Source organism: Procambarus clarkii, chromosome 32, assembly GCF_040958095.1.
Source record: "Procambarus clarkii isolate CNS0578487 chromosome 32, FALCON_Pclarkii_2.0, whole genome shotgun sequence".
In the NCBI taxonomy this organism is placed as follows: domain Eukaryota; kingdom Metazoa; phylum Arthropoda; class Malacostraca; order Decapoda; family Cambaridae; genus Procambarus; species Procambarus clarkii.
The window spans coordinates 36,506,075-36,527,050 of record NC_091181.1 but is presented as its reverse complement, the minus strand read 5'-3'; the positions used below and the strand labels follow the sequence as shown (position 1 = coordinate 36,527,050).

At 36.0% G+C, this 20,976-nt stretch overlaps 1 protein-coding gene across 1 annotated transcript; it reads right to left on the bottom strand.

The window, feature by feature from the left end:
- Positions 1 to 1,228: 1,228 nt before the first annotated feature.
- Positions 1,229 to 19,065, bottom strand: Srp68 (signal recognition particle 68). The gene is made up of 12 exons (XM_045744521.2): positions 18,746 to 19,065; positions 15,597 to 15,777; positions 14,173 to 14,329; positions 9,506 to 9,642; positions 7,854 to 8,031; positions 6,439 to 6,528; positions 5,126 to 5,275; positions 4,809 to 4,961; positions 3,781 to 3,941; positions 3,057 to 3,168; positions 2,640 to 2,774; positions 1,229 to 2,172 (listed from the first exon to the last, which is right to left on the bottom strand). Exons 1-12 carry the CDS (start codon positions 18,858 to 18,860, stop codon positions 1,918 to 1,920), a joined length of 1,824 nt encoding a protein of 607 aa, XP_045600477.1. The 5' UTR covers positions 18,861 to 19,065; the 3' UTR covers positions 1,229 to 1,917.
- Between the last annotated feature and the right edge of the window lie 1,911 nt (positions 19,066 to 20,976).

Sequence of the window (20,976 nt, the reverse complement as noted above, 5' to 3'; positions counted from 1 at the left end):
TATTTTCTTGTAAATAAATGCTTTAAAACAAGCTTGTGAATCATTTTCCCTGATCTTTCTGTAACCTTCAAGAGGTACAGTATTACAAAACCAGCTTCTAAAAACATACGTATTATACAACAGAGTATAATCCAATTGTCGGTTGCTAGGCCCAGCTACTTCAGTTGGTCAGTACAATGGTGGACTTGCTTCTTGCTGCCAACTACGATGGTCCAAGTAACTGAGGACCGTTCCTTCACTCTGCCATCTTATCCTAGCTTATATCCTTCGAATTCCAGCTTTTAGTTTGTCCTCTAATCCCAGCTCTTATCTTGTCCACTTACCAGTTATTATCCTGTCCATTGGACATATCCAGGATATCCTATCCTGATATCTCTTCTAAGTGTTAATTTACCGACATGTTGTAGGGACGGTCCTAGGGAGTCGCCAATACTATTTCAACCTGGTGGAGGGTGGGACCTGGCTGCAGAATGCTAGTCTAGGCAGAGTTCTAACAGGATGAGGGAGGCAGAGAAGCTAACACCAGTGAACCATGAATGTGTGTAGGGAGGGCAGACCAATATATACTGCAAAGCTGTATATATTCTGATAGCTTTCAGGAACTATTCCTTCATTATGCATCCAGCAGCAATTGAGAACCAGGGTAGGATTCATCAAGCATTCACACAACCTGTTCGTCTTTCCTCAATCATGACAGCTTTGTTTACATTTATTAAACAGTGTATGAGCTTCGGAACTTCACATCCCATGGTTATCATCATTACTAGTAATACCCGGCCATGCGTTGCTGTGGCTCAGCAACGACCCACAGCAACCTTCCCTGTCCCCCAGAGAGAATTTTAATGAAAGATTGGTGCCACTTGATACCCCTCGCTTATCTCTTAAATCCTCAACTCCTACATGCCATCAGAGAACCACCACAATATATCAATGTAATTTAATTATCAGTCTTGAAATCATTCCATTTACTCTCAAGAATTATCAGAGAGCACATCAGTATGACTGCCTAGTCCTCCACACTAAGATAAATTAGCTAGGTCTTTGATGCACGTTAAACTTGCTAACCCAACATAAGTATAGTATTATCAAAAGTAATTAAGTAATTATCAATAGAAGGCATCAAACTGGGAAATTATCAAAAGAAGGCACCAAATAGTCCTTTTCCTAGGATTCAATGCATCTTTTTTTTAATATGAAGTCGTATGATAAAGGTAAATTAAACAAAAAATGCTTTTAGGTATCTTTATAAATGGTCCAAATCATTTAATAAACAATTTAACATTTCAACATAATTTGACAAATATTTGTTTTCCAAAAAAAATATGCCAGAGAAAAATAATGTGTCAACTGCTTAAATAAATTGTTTAACAATTTCTATATTCAAACTTGCTTCAGAAGATTCCATATAATGTATCAATGTTCAAACAACTTTACATATATGCAACAGATACCATCAGCCTTGCTAGGCCATCCAGCCAAAATCATATTTCATAAACCTTATCACTGATTTATTTTTTTAATAAATTAATAATTTTTTTTCAATAAATCCTTGAAAAATTATTAAAGAAAATGTTTATTACTTTAAATGCAAACTACACCTTGGTTACTTAACCATTCTTTTTTAATAATGTACCAGAATAGTGTGAACATTTGTATTATTTCCAGTAAAAGATGAAGTATAGGATTCCTAGCCAAGCTCAACTTTTGTTACAAAAAATCCAGCAGAAGGCACGTTATAAACAATATCTTTCGTATCTTAATGAGCCAATCTGCACCTAACCTACAATATGAATTTACTTATTACACACAACATTCACCCAGCAAGCAATTACTACACTACAACTCCAAAGCATTCATTGTACCCTTAAAAATACTAGCAACAATTAAAGGTATTTGTTTTGTATTACAATAAAAATTTCAGTTTTTGCTTCCCCAGCCACCCCAAAGACCTTTAACCAAGCCAGTAAGGCCACCAACAGATGCTCCCGCTGCCTGCTTCTTGCTCTCTATTTTATCTTCAAGCGACGGAAATTCAACATGGTTTAGAGCAAGATCAAAGAACAAGGGTTTGCATGGCACAGAAGTCATGGGCGAGGGCACTTGAGCTACACAAGGATTGTTCGAAGTTAAACTTGGGTCTTCAATGTATTCATCCAAACGGTCAACAAGCATCTGCCAAAAATTAGGATCAAGTAGAGAAATTCAAATTGGATAACAAAATCAAAATATCTTTGCTTTAACACATCAGTTTGATAATATATTACTTCAAACAATAAGTAAAAGCATTTTAAAAAAACTGAGGATTTTGAACTACATACAACTTAATTTAAAATGGGCAACAGATCTGTGCAATTTCTAATATCAATACATTAATTCCCTATACAGACTGCTGAAATCAAGCAGCCAATATCCCAATAGTATTTTAAACCCAACAAATACAAGAGAGTAATGAAGTACTGTACCTAATGCACAACAATATTGCCCTTTTTACATATACAGTAATATGGCAAACTGTATGCAAAAATAACTATTGTAAACAGCACACATTGCTCAAAATTATAATTTCTGCTTTTACTCCTAGGGTGGAAAATTAAGAGTTCAGAGATACAAAGAAAAAAATTAAGCACACCCCTAATTACCTTCTTATCCTTTATTGAAAGCTTAGACACATTAGGAGTTGAAGATTCTGAAGCAAGAATCGCTTGTGCATGGGCAGTAAACTTTTTACTATCTACCAACGCAGACAGATTATCCAGTCCTTTTATCATCGACGGCTGTGGAATAGAATAAAGATCCTAAAACATTATATCCTTATAACAAATGCTTAATATATTCATTTACTGCTCAGGATATAAATGTATTTGCCCAAAATTTGCCTGAAACGCTATGCATATTAGTGGTTTTAGATATTGTATGTACAAGTTCTATCTATAAATCCAACAATATGTTTGTAACTCATCATCTATGTATGTACTTTTACCTGAATAAAAATTTGAATTTAAATTAACAAATATGTATAATTAACACAAATATTGAAAACATAATTCAGTTCTTACCTCAATCTGACTCTTGTCTGCAGCTTTAATGTGGGATAATGTTCTCTCGTACAAAACAAGTGCCTCTGCCCATTTCTCCATCTTGACAAAACTCTCAGCAACAAAGTAACACCTGTAAAAATATTAAAAAAGTGTAAAACCTTAAAAAATCTATTACATAATAATTATATATGTATATATACACTGTATATTGAAACAGTGCTCAATTCTGTATATGTATATGCTCAATTCTTCAACCCTGTATTTCCAAAAAGACTTTTATGGTTGTGTGTTTTGTATTTTTCAAGTACAAGTACATCTGCTCCCTATGTCTAATCACTAATAATTCTTAAAATTATAGTGTATAATTCCCAGTATAATGCTCCGATACTTTTCAATGCTACCAGTACAAAACTACACTTGCCCACACATACAATATACCTTAAGAAACCACTGAAGTACCCTTAACCTGCTGTGTCAAGTCACACGGTGATTAATTCGTCCCCAAACTGAGAAGCAACTTACAAATGTACATCATATTTCACACACCCACAAGTAGTTCCGCTTCCCTAACATTGTATAAGAGGTACCAGTGTTGACTCGAGCCCAAGCCCTGTATTTTCAATATATAAATTTTCATGAAATTAAAAGTTTTATCCATTTTACAAAATGCAAAACAATTTAAATTCATCATCTACTGTTTTGCACAAATGTGAAAAATACTGTACACCAGTTTATTACCTACCTGTGTGCTTTGTAGGCCAATATCTGTCCCTCAATACTTTGTTTTAGCTGCAAGTCATCTTCTAATCCAGCCAAATGAGTTATTTCCTTCAGATTTTGAATTATAATTTCTTGCAAACGAACCAGGTCTTGTAACTTGGGGGCCTTTTTCCCGTCTTCAACCTTAAATGTAAAAATTGTCTGTGTGTGTGCAAGTGCAAAATTTTACACAGGACCATACTGTACTAATTTTAATTTTCAGTGGCTAAAAGGAGACCTCTTAAGTTCCCTTTCTCAGAAATAGCTAGCAATACAGAAAATATTAACACTACAGTATAGCAGCCTGCCCTTCTGTACCATTCAGCGATGTCTTGTTCACACACTTGTTTCTGAAGATATATTTTGTGTCATAGCTATGAATTGTGTTAGAATGGAAGGAAAGCAATGCTCTAGAGTACAGTATAGATGAAAAAAATTATATCATCCAAAATTTCATTTATGAAAATGTGTGCAATTGATTTATATATATATATATATATATATATATATATATATATATATATATATATATATATATATATATATATATATAATATATATATATATATATATATATATATATATATATATATATATATATATATATATATATATATATATATATATATATATATATATATATATATATATATATATATATATATATATATATATATATAATATATATATATATTATATTTATTTTCTCTGAATAAAAAAAAGTGGTTGAAAACTGTTTCAGCTTATTTGCAAAGTGATTGTGAATTAGAGCAAAAATTTCTAATGTATCAAATCAGTTTGAGGGGAAAAATTACAAATTTTTCCTTGGCAAAGATATTAAGCCATACAATAGCAGTTTTATATGAACAGGTACATAAATTATTCCTCTTCCATATGATAAAAAATGAGAAAACTGGATAGAATTTAAATAAGTGGCAAAATTTAAGCATTAGATGAGGTTCGTGCAAAGTCACAAGCACAGAGATAAGCAAATATAAACCCAAGACGTACCTCAATTTCCCCGGAGACTATCTTCTGGTACGTGTCAACAAGAGCAACGTTGCGCAGGACAGTAAGATTCAGTCGGTGATATGACAAGTAAGTATGGAGGAAGTGCAGAGGAGAAACTGGGCCATCAGAGGACAGTTGTCTGGGTTTAAAGGTCTGGAAATAAAAATTGCCAACAAATAACTGACCAAAATTAAGTTAAATACATGTAGCTTATCAACGCTTAAATCATTTAGAAAGATATCATTTAATTTCCTTAAAAATTTATATTCAAACAAAATTCTTCAATACACTGAAACTGAGAATGAATTTCTTCTTACAGGGTCATTCTTTAAATCATCTCGCACCAACTGGATAGCATCCTTACACTCCATCAGCAGCTTGTCTAACATCTCGGCACGTTCATCTGCACTACTTATTTTCTCCAATTCTTCATGAATCAGACCCTCATTGAGCAAAAATAGACGAACCTAAAAAATGTAAAAAAAAAAAAAAAAAAAAAAAAAATTAATGTACCTGTAGTATTGTAATTAGTTATTCCCAATCAATTTTCCATCAATACATAAAACAGCAACACCACCCAATAAATACTGGAGCTTTAAAAACTATGCTCTAATGCTATGCACTATAAATACGCTGAATACCTAGTTGGCTGAAGCTCCCACTAATACCTGTATAATGTAAAGAACCACTTGCATCAAGATTTAAATTATTTATATATAAAACCAATCCTTCACACTCCATTCATTGTTCTAGTTCATCACACATCGCTTCAAAAGTTCTTATTCAGTTTGCTTGATACACTCTGCACACTTGCTTCATAATGACACTTGCACATAATGACTATAAAGTGGCAGTTCCAATCCTGTTCAAAGGATTTAACAAATCCACTTTACCATAACCTTTCACAAAATTTGTAGTGAACTTATCACCTCTTCTACATTTCCATCCTAGTGCACCTGATAAATAGAACTCCGATATGCAATAAGAAACCTCTATGCGTGTCACACTTCTGGATCCACTTCCGTAGCAAAATTGTTTAACAGGCATTGAATACATTAGATTAAAATGCACATTCACCACAGTGGTCACAATTGTTATCCCTGGCCCTGTGCATTTTGTGTGACATTCAATCAGTGGTGCGCAAGATATCACCTGATGTTCAACCAGTTGTGCACAAGACATCATATGATGTTCAACCAGTGGCATGCAAGACATCATAAGATGTTCGACCATTGGTGCACATCACATAATATGTTTTGGGAACTTTGCAACATTTGAAATTCCTACTCTGTACATGAGGGCTCTAGTAAACATCTGCCATATTGAAAAGTGACAATTTTTGTGATATTGTTCCTATGCTTAGGGCATAATGGCTTTTAGCAGTATAGAAGACAAACCTTGTTTTGTATACTATTTTTCAGTGCACTTTCAAATAATTCCTCATGTAACCTCAAACATTGCACAAGAGTTAAATCATATATTTATCTATAAGTAAACTACAAGCATGATGTGATACCATTTAACCAGTATCACATCATATATGTAAGGACATCATACCCCTATGAAACACACATTTAATTATGGATAACATATTTGAATGCCTAAACGTTTTACAATAAGAGATACTTACTTTCTCGTGTTTAACAGCCACAGTGCGACCCTTCCAGGTCACCTCGCTCAAGGTAGCTGCCTGTCTTTCTCGAGCTGATGCAAGCAGGTTCTGTCAAGTAAACAAAAAGAAGGAATATATTATAAAAATATAAACAATCCAAAAACCCTGGCAAGTCTTAAATGTTAATGACAAAGGCAATTACTTAACTGTACACACAACCATGTACAGGTGAACTATGTTGAACATCGCCTCGGTTATTTTGCTTTTAGGACAGATAAAGACGACGATAAAGAATGAAAAGACGGCGGCCAATGATGAGAACAAGAAATGAAAAGAGCAAGAAAAAAAGATGGCAGCCATGATGAGATCAAAAAAATAAAATGGCAAGGAGGAAGAACACACAGAAAATAATAATAATGATGTCATGAGCAGGGGGGAGAGAGAGAGAGAGAGAGAGAGAGAAAAAAAAAAGACATTACATTTGATCCAAATGACCCTATGCCCATTTTTAAATCGGATGAATAATCCCAAACCGACTACACCACTCACCATAGTCCTTTGTTCTCTTTCTCACATTTTTATATCTGGAATGTAACATTTTATAAGTTTATAATTAAATCATGCCATTGTTTCATTTCCTTACTACTTCTTTTAACCATACCCTAATGTGTAGAAGAGGAAAATTACCCAACAACACCTTTCTTAGTACCTTAGGAACACAACCCCTTACTGATATTTCGGCAGTAATGATACACGCGACCTCTGGACCTCTGAGGTTTTGAGTTTCACTTAACATCATTTCAGTTGAAGTGAAGGCCATCACGGGCCTAACCCCAACATTAAATGAGGTTCCTCTGAATTAAATAAGCTGTAAAAATAATTAACAGCTTTGTAAATCAATCAATCCATTCTATTTCCAAAACATAAGAAATAACTTCAGTGCAGAATGTAAGCTAAAAAGTTCCTAAAACCTTCAAGCTTATAAAATACAAGATCTTCACTAATATTTACCCTCCAGGAAAATCTACTAAAGTCCAGATTACACAATGAATAACCATCATACCCCTAGCACCCAGCCTAAAGGCTGAAATATCACAAATCACATGAAAGGAAGGGGGAAGGTTCATTTAGATAGAATTCTCAGAGCTACTTCTAGACAACTTTCACACATGCAATGGAGTTATACTTACAGAAGATTATTATATTACCTTCTTTTAATCATGATACATCCTAGCCACATGCAATATACATCAAAATTGTATATCGGAGAACAAATACTAAAAATCTAGATAAATCACGATGCTACACAATATAAATAAAACATTCTCCGAAACAGTTTGTATTATACAGTACTTGCTTGGCAAACGTGGACACTGATGTTTTACAAAACATCTAATTACATATCAAACATTATAATAAAAAGTATTACTAACATCTAACTTGTCACCAAGAGCTTCATTGCCACGCATAGCCAGTAGGGTATCTGTGGCAGACCTGTCTCCCAAGTGATGCCGGCAAAACCTAAGTTTGACTTCCAGCTCTTGCAGCCGACCTCCATACACCTCAGACTCATCCTCCGAAACAGCATTAGTTAACTTGCTATAGATCGCCCTGAAGAAATAATGTAATTTGCAGAATTAGAGTTTTACATGGATTTATTCATTTATATGAAAAGGTACACAACCTTATACATGTGAGCATACCCCATGTCAATAGGAATGAAGGAATACCTAGCTCTCTAGCATTGCCTGATACCAATTGTACTCAGTGCAATTATATACAGTATATTTTTGCACAGGTGGGTACAACTACTAGTGATTAGTTAGCAGGTTTAGAGCTCTCCTTTTCCATAGCTCATCTAAAGCATTACCCTACTAGTTTTCCCAGAAATATGACTTGCCAACTTCTTCACAAACTACTACTTGGTGAATGTGGGCATCCAGTTTAGATTCAGCGCCCAGGCCCTCCCCTTCCCCCTGCAAAAAGTAGTTTTGGGTGCCCTGGAGAGCCCATCACCGCACAACCACCACCTAATGTAACCTAAATTAGAACTTGTAGCAGTTGAATGGTGTACCTATTTATCAAACAATTTAAAATAAATTAGAAATTGGGACTTGTGGCTTATCTGTGAGCAGCTTTGAGTTTTTCTACCCTTGTAACCGATTTTGAGACTAGGATTACCTAGGGGGCATCCTAACCAGCCAGGCATTTGCATCTTGTGCCAAAATAAAGATTGAGCATTCACAAGAACTGTGAACAGTTCTCAAGTACGCACATAATCATCCAGACTGCAATGGTCATGTGAGTCTGTGAACCATAACCAATAAGGTCTGTAAAAGCTCCACAGGTCAATCTATCACCATAAAGCCTGACCTGCACTGTAGACTAAGGTTAATTTTTGAACCAATTACCAGTACTCTAATGAACAATCAACATATGCAATTATGTGAGAAAGGTGATAAAAATTCTGCATCATTTTCCATGTATTCTTTGTTGCATTATCCTTGCACTGACAATTTACTCAGCAACAATGATTATGGTATATCATTTTTACAGTATTTTACATGTTGTAATTAAAATATAATTATCGATGCAATTTAAAGCAAACAGTATTGTACCGAACCGTTTGAAATTTATCCTCATGCGGCACTTACACACACAGGCAAGAACTAAAAACTGAGCCGGAGGTTTAGCAGTACTGCATTTATATAATGAGTAAATGTTTGTAATGCTTGAAAAAAATCTTGAGTGGGTGGGAAAACAAAATCAGTAAGAAACCACAAACATTTTTATAGTTTTCTCCCATATTAGTTTTACGGATACTAATCATGTCTTATATATTTTCTTAATACTTTTTATTGCAATCAGATAGCTTAGATTATTAGCTTTATTAGAAAGAACTCGTCAACCAAGTGCACAAAAATCACATTAGCGTGATGTATCAATGAGAAAATCAGTAGGAGCCTTGAGGAGGATTCAAACCCACTCATTTGGTACTCCCTTTTTTTCTGTCAACTGAGTTGACTCCCCCCCCCCCCCCCAGCTACTGTATTATTAATATATCAACAAAAATTATGGCACTTACAAGGCTTTATTGAAGAACTCTACTGGCTTTGCCCACTCATGAGTCCAATCAGCCAGTTCAAATAGAACTGTTCCCTGCAGCCACGCCGAGTACCCCTGCACCTCCAGCTGAGTTCTTGCATCACACACGCCACTCTCCTGTCAAGAAACCATATTGAATTGCCATAATCAAGGATTATTACACGGAGCCATTCTACGGCTCGTTTAACATGTCACAGTAGATTTTCCCACACTGACACATTGCAACACATCACAGTAACTAGTATGTTTATATTCAACCTGAACAATTAAACATTGTAATATGATCACTAATTATTCCACTAAATCAAAACAAGACCTAGTTCCACATCAAGCATGCATTTGAATATTACAGTACTAGCCCCACTATACACACACACATTAAAACTATAAACACTGCAAGAATAACATTCACTCCATAAGCCAATAAAGGTACATTAAACTTTTTCAAAGATTACACTTCTCCCAAACAATTTAACTCTAGGATTACCAGTTTCTTCAATTTAAAATACATGAACTACATTATTTCCAAGGAATATCAGGACTGATTCACTGACTCATGTTCATGCTTGTATTATGTATGACAAGTGTCATGGAGTCTCAGTACCCTACCTCATTTGAAATGCCTATTTGCATGGATTCAGCCAAGTCCTCTTAAATAGTGCATTTGTTAAAAAGATTGTTGTAGTCACCTGTTGTGTGTATCTGTAGGCATTTGAATCATTATATTGTACTAGGTTTGAGATCAGAGTTTCAAGCAGACCAGGTGTTTCCAATTAAGGGGGGAGGGGGCAAGAATTCAATTAACACTAGATATCTTAGATACAGTGAATAACATAGTAAGACCAGAAGTGCTTTAGAATGCTTTGTCAATCAGGGCACCCAAGCTGAGAGTTTTAGCCAACAAGAGTATGCCATTATTCATATCTGGAAAACAATCACTGGACATATTGACATTAACGCTGAAAACTACAACCCTGAGAACTATACAGTAGTTGATTGAGCAAACAGTTGTACTAAAAATAGTGTTCAAAAGCGTATTCATTCACACGCAGTACTATCAGTATTCTATTGGCACAAAGGCAATACCAGTAAATGTAAAGTATTTAATTTAGCGGGTTTTACCCTTGTCTGGCCCCAACCCGTTCTCGCAAATTTAATAAGTCAATATTGACTTATTAAATATGTGCATAGGTGACATACTTAACATAATAGATACCCTTAAAAAGATTCATAGAAAACACCGACCTTACCTAACCTACTTAGTATGTTAAGATAAGCATCTTATTGCTTCGTAATTACAATTATTACCTAACCTATAATAGGTATAGGTTAAGTAATAATTGTAATTACAAAGCAATAAGATGCTTATCTTAAGATACTAACAAGGTTAGGTAAGGTCGGTGTTTTCTATGAATCTTTTTAAGGGTATCTATTATGTTTAGTATATCACCTATGCACGTAGTTAATAAGTCAATATTGACTTTACGAATTTGCGAGAACAGGTTGCTGGCCCAGCCTGAAGTAGAAGAGAATAATTATTTTTATTTACAGTATTTGGTGTGAGGTGAAGGGATAATTCTAGGTTAAGGTTATATAAAATCAAAGCTCCTCAGACTCAATAAATCATGTCTGAGCATAGTGATTATAATGTATGAGCTCAATTATCCAGAGCCCATTTATTTGGGCTTTGGGTTATCCAGCTAAAATCGAGTCTGGATATTTGTCTGCCAAACATTGTCATATCCTGACAGAAATCTGGATACTGTAACTGGTAATTTAGCCTGATTACCAAGAATAGCATTAGGCTATACTGTATTAATCCTGTATGGAAGTCACTGGAGATGCAGGGAATGAGAGGTATCCGAGTAGGAAGTAATGGGGGGGATAGCTCAAAGGGACAGTTTGGGGAACGAGAGGCATGTGGAGGTTTATACGATTTGATTACTGTGATTACTTTATAAAAAATTATTAAAACCATTCATTACAGTAAATAAAGAAATCTAATATTATAGTAAATAATAACTTTTCAAAAACTGTAAAAGCTGCAGAGCATATTTCCCTGCCAAAATTAGTGTAATTTTTGTTACATCTGGCAGCCCTACGTAAAATGCTCCAAGTTGACTCATCCAGGCCCAGTCAACCTAAACATGCTCTCTGCCTGCATGTGATACCAGTGTCGCTCCATTAGTGAAAAATTGTCTCAACCTTTTTGTTGTCATAGTAACTATGATAATTATTTGCCAAGACTATGTAAGCAGCTGCAATTATCCTGGAGGTGTCATGAGGAAGAAAGTTGTGCTATCCATTAAAGTTACGTGTGATTGAACGTTGTGAAAATGGCCAGTAACCAAGAGTTGCCAAGGATTTTGGTATAAGGAAACAAAGTTGATCATATGAAATACATAGCTACTAGTGAGGGAGCATGCACTAGTAGAGGATGTACTAGAAAAACTTTGAAGCCTGCACAGAAGGCACAGTTGGATGAGGCTGTACAAGTGGTTTGCACAGCACCACAGTGGGTATGACAATTTGCAGTGAAGAAATAAGAAATGCTACAAGCAGGTTTGCTGCCAGCCTTGAAATACCAGATTTCAAAGCAAGTGATGGTTGGATTTCCAGGTTTAAAGCAAAGCTCAAAAAACGTGAAGGGGAAAACTCTCGGTGAAAAACTAAGTGCAGATCTGACCACATCAACCAGAAATGCTTCAGCAGCTGGCAGTCAAAACTAATCTTGCCAAGCTCATGTCCAGTAATTTTAGTATTGTATTAGGTTATGTAAATGAACACACATGATCTGGTGAGGGGTGGGCCCCATATGATCCAGATAAACGAGATTAGTCAGTATTGTGGAAGCGTGCATTACTGCCCAGTTGTATACAGAGTAAAGCTATTTGTTAATTAGTATTCTAGTAATTTTATTTCCTATTTGTCATTTATGCCTTAAGTTACCTCTATTTTAATGTCAGATAATGCATAAAATCCAATATAGTTTGAGAAATTTATCTTTAATATATTAATGGCTGTCATCTGACTTGTAAATCATTGTTGGTGCAAGTCTAAAAAAATACCTAACCATAAACTAATAAAATTGATCCAAGGTATATTTTGTGGACCCAAGCTGGATGATAACACTAAAGATACAGAAATTCAGGCTGTTTGAGCAAATGTACACCTGGTCACTTAATAGCTGGCAGGGAGTTCCACTATACATAATATAAAGGTATGGCTGTGTTGAGTTGCCCTTGCCCTCTAATAGTTAAAGTGATCAGTTAAAATAAGCACAAACTGTGAAAAAAGGTACAACCAGCAAGTGCTAAATATACTTAAAAAATAAAAAAGCCATGTGATCTCTTAAAATCACCGATAATCCAGGGTAAGACGTTCCCAAAGTGTTCATAATATTAACCTTTTAGTTATTGCACTTGTTTTGGTCCAAACTTCTCTTGGGTAAACAAGGCTAACAATTATTTCCTTTTTTTTTTTTAATTTTTTATTTATATATAATGATCTGCTCTTTCCAGTTGAACCATAAATATATCCCATTCTGTTTTCTTTCTAACACAAATATTATCTTAGAACTCCACACCAAGGCAGATGCCTGGGATCACCAGGAAACTGGTTCAAGTCACTCCTTTGCATCAAAATGATGCAAAGCACTGCATTTGCCATTTACAGTACAGTACATTTAAATACTCAGTAGTAGTGGTAGTAATATTAGTAGTAGACATCCATCAGTCTGGAGTGGCTTCTCCAGGGCACAAAGCCAGGGTAGGTTAATATGGGGAATGAAGCTGTAACCCATGTAGCACGTCCCCCCCCCTCTCCACAGCACCAAAAGTCTCCAATGAAAAGGCAAACGCCAATACGAGTGGTTCCAGAGCAGTCACAGGAACTGTCAGAACAAGGTTGAAGGCAACAACGAACTGCCCTAGGGGCTCCAGCTCCGGTGTTTACCTGGAAGTTGGTAAAAAAAAAAGCACAGGGACTCGAAGATTGCAGTGGTTGGGGGCAGAGAAGAACCACTCAAGCAAGGGCAAGAACAACCTCAGCCTCCTAAAGAAGAACTTGGGCTGCCTGAGCCCCTCACCTATGGGTTCCAGACAAGAGATTGTCACAGCACCCTCCCCTTTCACCCAAGGCCGGCTTCCTTCATGACCCAGCAGAAGGAAGAGTAATAATTATGTTAATTATTATTATTATAATAAATTGTAATAAATAATTATTACTCTTCTTTCTGCTGGGCCATGAAGGAAACTGGCCTTGGGTGAAAGGGGGTTGTGACGGTCTGTCTGGACCCCATAGGTGCGGGGCTCGGACGTCCACCTCCTGAGGCTCGTGCGACCTAAGCTCTGTACATGTACAAAATTAACTTACACTGCTTTCAAGTTTGGCTCATTACCCTCACATTATAAATATTCCTTTTTTAATAGCTCAATGGTTAATTTCTATTCCAATAAGTTTTGTCCTTATACACCCACGACTGTATTGCCAGTGCCAACTAAATAATGTTTTGAGAGTGCAAGTATAAGAGTGCCTGACAGTTGAGTATGTGAATAAGAGTGAGTGAGTCAGGTGCAAGTGAGTGAAATGTAAACAATACAAATGAGAAATTCATCAATATTTTACATACTGTATATAAAAACTTACCTCAACAAGTTTTTCAAAATTTGCTACATATTTAGCAGCATTTCGAAGTTTGTTACGCATGGAAAACTTCTTCCGAGGATCTTGCTGGCTCTCCTCTTTTAACTGCATTGCATACGCCCAATAGCGTTCTATTGTCATAAGAGGAATATAGAGAAACCTGGTGGATATTTGAAAAGCAACATATTATTTTTCACTTAAAATCAAGATAGAGTTATTATTACAATTAAAACATTTAATTTGCATTTCTCAAGTACTGTACCACAATTCAAGCTAAAAACAGCCCATTTTATTGTCTGAACTGAAGTTTCAACCATATCTTTGTTGCTCCTTTGGCGAGCAAGATGAGAGGAGTTAGTGTGTATAGTGATCACTGCTTATCTGAAGTTGCAAGATTGAGCTTCAACTCAGACATTATCTATCCAGCCACTGGTTATCTAATACAGTGGCTCCTGGCCTACTTTCTCCTAAACTTTCAAAGTAGTGGATGGAGTTCACTGCTATACCACCTCATCCAGTTCATTCCATTTTCTTATGCTAAAGTACTTTTACACATTTATATTGGTTCATCTGTTAGACAAGCATCTAATGCTCTATGGCTAAATTGAAATGTATTTTATACATCGCTAATATCTCCATTGTTTTCCAAGCAACATTGTACCCCATCTATCATTAATTGTTGGAAACCCCCCCCCCCCCCCCCCCCTTAAAAACCTGGAGATGAAGGCTTCCACAACAAGGCTGCATCCTTCAAGGCTGTCTTTATGCCTTTTTTTTTTACCTTCCTCGTCCATACCTTGTTGAGAATTCCAGTTAGCTCTTGCCAGTCTCCCATCTTTTCCCTTATGTGTCTCCCTCTGGCTGTCAATTGCATACAATCCTATTTCCCCATCTTGTCTAATGCATTTAATCACCTGCTAAAAAAAAAAAAAAAAAAAAAAGTACTGTGCTTTGCAACAAGATTGGTGCCAGAACTAAGAAGGTTAAGCTAAAAGGATAAGCTGCTGGAACTAGATCTCTCAACCCTAACGGATAGAATAACTGGAGAGGGATACAATCACAATATATAACATAAGATAATGAAGGGAATAGACAAGGTGGACAAGGACAGCCTCTTTAAAATGAGAGAAAGTAGGACAAGATACAAGTGAAAGCTAGAAATGCAAACATGTTGCATAAATGTAATGAAATACTCATACCCTGTATGGGTGGTGAACAAATTAAAAGAAATTTGTAAACTTGCAAGTTTGAATATTTACATTTTATTAAAAAGTATTTGCTTAAAATATAGTCCAAATATAACCATAGCAGTCTAGTTTAATTTGCACACTTCAAGAGTCCTTTGGCCAAGCATGCCAAACTGTATATTCCAAACATTAAAAAAGGATTAAAAAAAAAAATCCTTCCATAAAATTTGCCAAACTCACCTATCATCCTTAATGACATCTACTGTTACTATCTTCTTCCGAAAGTTCTTTTTATCGCCCTGGATAAAATCAAGATTTTTGCGTAACCGACGTATTCGCCTGCTGCAATACTGCCGATACAGCTGGTAATCACTGTGTCGTAATCCATGAGTAAGTTGAGCTTCTCGTACTGCACTTAAAACTGAAATTATAAAAACTATTACTATCAAACAAAACCAAGCAGTAGTAATGCAGTACTGAACTAGTAAATCTGTTTTGTCAATGAAATGCAAAATTTTAATCACATTGGATAAAAACCTACACTTTTGTATTTGTAAATGTTATGTAAAGATTTATACCAAGTCTTTTGCACTCTCCTGAGTGCTTTGTCAAAGCGAGTACAGTACATGTACTGTATTGTAGGGTTAGGGCGTACAAGGTTAGGACGAGACTTGCATCTCAACAGCCAAGTGTGGGTTTTTATCCTATGTTATGTAAGAAGACATTACCATTACCTAATTTTAATCACATCATTGCCCAGTTTTCAACTTGTGAGATTGGGAGGCATTAGCTCAAGAAAATACAAAAGCAATAGTGTATAGAAAAAATTAAAGATACAAAAAGAAACATTACCATTCACTAGATCTCACGTACTGGAATACACAGCACTACAGAAACGAGCACAAGCACAACCACACTGCAATTAATCCTCCAAAGCACCCCACTGCTTCACTAGCCTAGATGAAGTGCTTCCTGTGGGTCGTTACACACTATCACTGTTCTAATAGTAAACTACACTCTTTCCAATACTGTATATTTGAAGAGTTCTGAGCATTTTAGGGTTTCTGCTGTGCAGTGTTGCATATACTATGGGTTCTTTTCAGCATTAATGTCTGGGGATGGGTGACTGTACCCTATGCGATGGTGCATATCAACCTAAAACATTTGATATACAACTTGCTGAACTGATAAATAATTATTTAATTAGTGTAAGGCATTAGTAATTATAATTGCTAATACTTTACACTGGTTAAAACTCTGCTGAACTTTAAAATCCAGCTTGAAAAAAATCATCAGGACAAATTTATCTGCATTTACCTTCGGGCCACTAATATTAGTACTAGTGACCTCGACGAAGACAGGAAGTCGACGGCTTGTCAAAGGTCCGCTCCATTTGCCCATATCTTTTCCAGTTGTATTTTAAAACCCAACAGTGTTTTGGCATTTACAGCTTTGGCGGGTAGGTGGATCCATGGGTTTGTAAGTAAGTAATTATCAAAAGAAGGCACCAAGCTGGTAAGGCTATGTAGCACCATCAGATGTGCAGAATAATCATGTGTTTATAATTTCATAATTCATTGTGTGGGGGTACAGGAAGCCATAGTGTATTCATACATAATAGACTTTTATCGAGCCCTCTCCCCCCAGGATGAATTACTGACCCTGCCCAGGATGCAACCCCTACAAGCTGATTAACTCCTTAGTACCTACTTACTGCTAGGTGAACTAATGCATTAGGTGAAAGGGAACGTGCCCAACCATTTCTGTCCCACCCGGGATTTGAATCCAGAATTCTCAATCATGCGTCGGTAATGAACCCGACTGTACTACTGGGCTTATAACCCTATGGGTGAAAAAGCATCTCTTGTTCTGTCCTACATTGTGGCTTGAGCTTAAAACTGTTGCTCCTTGTTTGTGTTACATCAGACCTTCTGAAGAAAATATCCAAATCAACATCCTCTTTAACTTGTTCAGTATTTTGAAAGTTTCAATGAGATCCACCCTGTCATGCCTGGTTTGCAGTGTTAGTCGTGGCCATCAAACATTTTAACCTAAACATGTTTCTTTAACCCTGTAGACTTGTTTCACCTAGCATTTAATAGGTACCTGGGAGTATTCAAGTACTGAGGATTACATCATAGTCATCTGCCCGAAACGCTTTGCGTAATAGTGGCTTTAGGCATTGTATGTACTAGCTCTATCTATAAAGCCAACAAACTTTGTAAAATCTCTATGTATGTACCTTACCTAAATAAAAATTATTATTATTATTATACTGGCTAGGGACACCAAATATCATGATGTGTTCCTGTCCCTGACAACAGCAAAACATATGGTGTAACCTACACTGGTATAGCAATATCAGGAAGGGTCTATCTGTCTGTTGGGTTTAGTTATGCCATATTGGGATCAGACTGGAATTGGGCATGTTCTGCATGCATTTGAATCACATACATAGTACAGATAAGTCACATCTTGTAACATACTGTTTGCCAACTTTTTTTTAAATTTACCAGACCCAACCCAGCCAAGCCCAACTTAAGCTAATACAATATACTGTACTTGGGTTTGACAATGGAAAAACAAGCTTTGTCAACCATTTTGAGTACAATTTAACCATACATGTAATATTTACCTAGGAATGTTGCAAAAGTTGCCCATTATTAGCACGACCCAGAGAACACTACGAGGTGGTAACGTAGGAATTGCTCCCTTGTTAGGTTTACTAAAGTTACCCTGTCCAGTCACCCATCCATTTACTTGACAGACACACACATCATTCATAGTGCTATGCATAGTTAGGCAAAAACTTATCATTTCCTAAATACTCCTCAGATAGTGTTGCACGTTTTTACAGTATGGCTCACTTTCCAAAACCACAGGGAATTTGTGACCAAAGTAATTTATAAATAACTGTAATGTAATAATGAGGGTTGAAGGCAGGTCAACTTTCTATTCTTGTGGCTAAAGCCTAAGTCTTAGTACAGCACCATCTTTGCAGTAACCCACCTAAAAAATTTATTTTAATGTTGCTGTTCAATAGTAATAATAATAATATATGTATACTAAATAAACATATACAGTATATACTTATTTTACCAAACTTGCAAACATCAGCAGTAGGCCTACTATATATATATGGTCCAGGGTCCTTATGATTGGTACACATCGAGATGTCATCTTACGGAAATATCAGAAATAATAACTAATTATATAAATTACATTTTCAACTAGCCTATCATTTGTATTTATGATTATAACATCCTATACTCAAACACCTGATGGCATGTGCGGTCTGGTGTCATGTATTAGCCCCCTGACACCAACCTCTCCCTAGGCCCCGCCGCTGCCAGGACCAATAACCTGCTGGAACACGCCCCATGCTGTACCTTTGAGGGTGTAAAGGGCCTTCTCCTTATGCGGCTGATGGTCGCGGTCTGCGGGAGGCACGTCTCCTTCTGTCATGGTGTGGGTCTCCGCCATCACTGTGGACGCCACCGCCATCTGACGCCCACCCGACAACCACTGCCAAATCCTCACCTCTCCTCTCACCCGCTAAATTCAAAAAGGCAAATTCCAATAATTGATTCAATTAAATAATAACTCACTGTGTCGGGGTACAGGAAGCCGGAGTGTATTCATACACGTTAGGCTTTTATTGAGGTCCTTCCCCCAAGGTCGAATTACTGACCCCGCCCAGGATGTAACCTTCATAGAAGGTTGTATCAGAACCCATGAGCATCACACCAGAAATAAATACAGTTTTGATATTCCTAGAGTACGACTTAATCAAACTAGAAATGCTCTACAAATCAAGGGGCGCAGAATGTGGAATGACCTTCCCAACCATGTTAAAGACTGTACCTCTCTCAACCAGTTTAAGTTAAAAGTGAAGCTATACCTAATAAATTCCCTGTAACCTACCTTACCCTTCTATTGTCAACCAATGTCTGTTTTTTTCTTTAAAGAGCGCTGTTTGTCGACATAATTGTATTTGTGCTGCTTTTTCATCTATGTTTTCATTTCTTGTTTTCATTCTACTCATTATGCTCAATTAGTATTAAGCTTGTCATTTAAGTTTATCATGCCCGAAACGCTTTGCGTAATAGTGGCTTTAGGCATTGTATGTACTAGCTATACCTATAAGTTAAACAATCCTTGTAAATATTTATTGTATGTATGTACCTTACCTAAATAAAATTGTATTGTATTGTATTGTATTGTATTGTATTGATGTAATCCCACAACAAGCTTTATAATTTTATAAGTTAGTCAAGGTGACTCCTCAGTTAGTCAAGCTGACTAACTCCTGAGCACCTACTTACTGCTAGGTAAACAGACGCATTAGGTGAAAGGAAATGTGCCCAACCATTTCTGCCCCGCCCAGGATTCTGACCCGGAATTCTCGATTGTGCATCGAGAACGCACCTGACTGTACTACGGGACTCCTCTAATTTTTGTTTATTATCCCTCAGAAACGTTAAAAAAATATATATTTAACCAACTCAGTTAATAATAAAATAATTAAATTTAGCATGGCCCGGGACCTCATTCATACTCATATGACCGGTTATAGGACATCAAACATGTTGCCTACATTTGGTATTCCCGGTAGTACAGTCGGTTTCGTTCTCGGCGTACAATCAAGAATTCCAGATTCGAATCCCGGGCGGGACAGAAATGGTTGGGAACATTTCCTTTCACCCAATGCGTATGTTCGCCTAGCAGTAAGTACTGTAGGAACCCAGGAGGGGACTGGTTAAGTCGTATACTGCAATTTCGGATACCGGGCTAGAAACAACTTCGTTCACTGAGAAGTTTGTACATACAAACCATTCCGTTCGTATATGCGCTGGTTTGTGTTCGCTGTTGTTCTCGTCTGCATAAATACAAGGCACTTGTTTCATATAATTAGCGCTTCCATTATTAGAATTATTTATCTATTATTAGAATAACAAGGTGCAAACCATACCCCCTTACAGTTGAAATCTATTTATTTATATACAAGAAGGTACATTGGGTTGCGAGAGTACATACATATATTAAGAGGTACATTGTAGCAAGATTTGAGATTAAAGGATTTAAGACTAACACGTTTAGAAACAAGGCGCCCCCGAAGGAGGCTATTATTTGTTATGCACCCCATACTCAACCAGTAAGTAGTGGAGCAAAACATAGATTACATGGTCATAAAGTCTTAATCAGACCAATTCAATTCAATTGCTTTCTATATATGTATATATATATATATATATATATATATATATATATATATATATATATATATATATATATATATATATACATATATATATATATATATATATATATATATATATATATATATATATATATATATATATATATTGGTGTATACTGGCAGCAGGTTTTCTTTCAAACATGTTTCATTGAATATGACCGCATATTCTGTATTTATTATTTTCTGGTTTAGGGCTTCTATCCCTCTACTATCAAAAGTACGAAAATGAGTTTTGGAGAACTCCTATTCCAATTAAGCCCTGATGTTAGGAAAATAGTTAGAGGGATAGAAGCCCTAAACCAGAAAATAATAAATATATATATATATATATATATATATATATATATATATATATATATA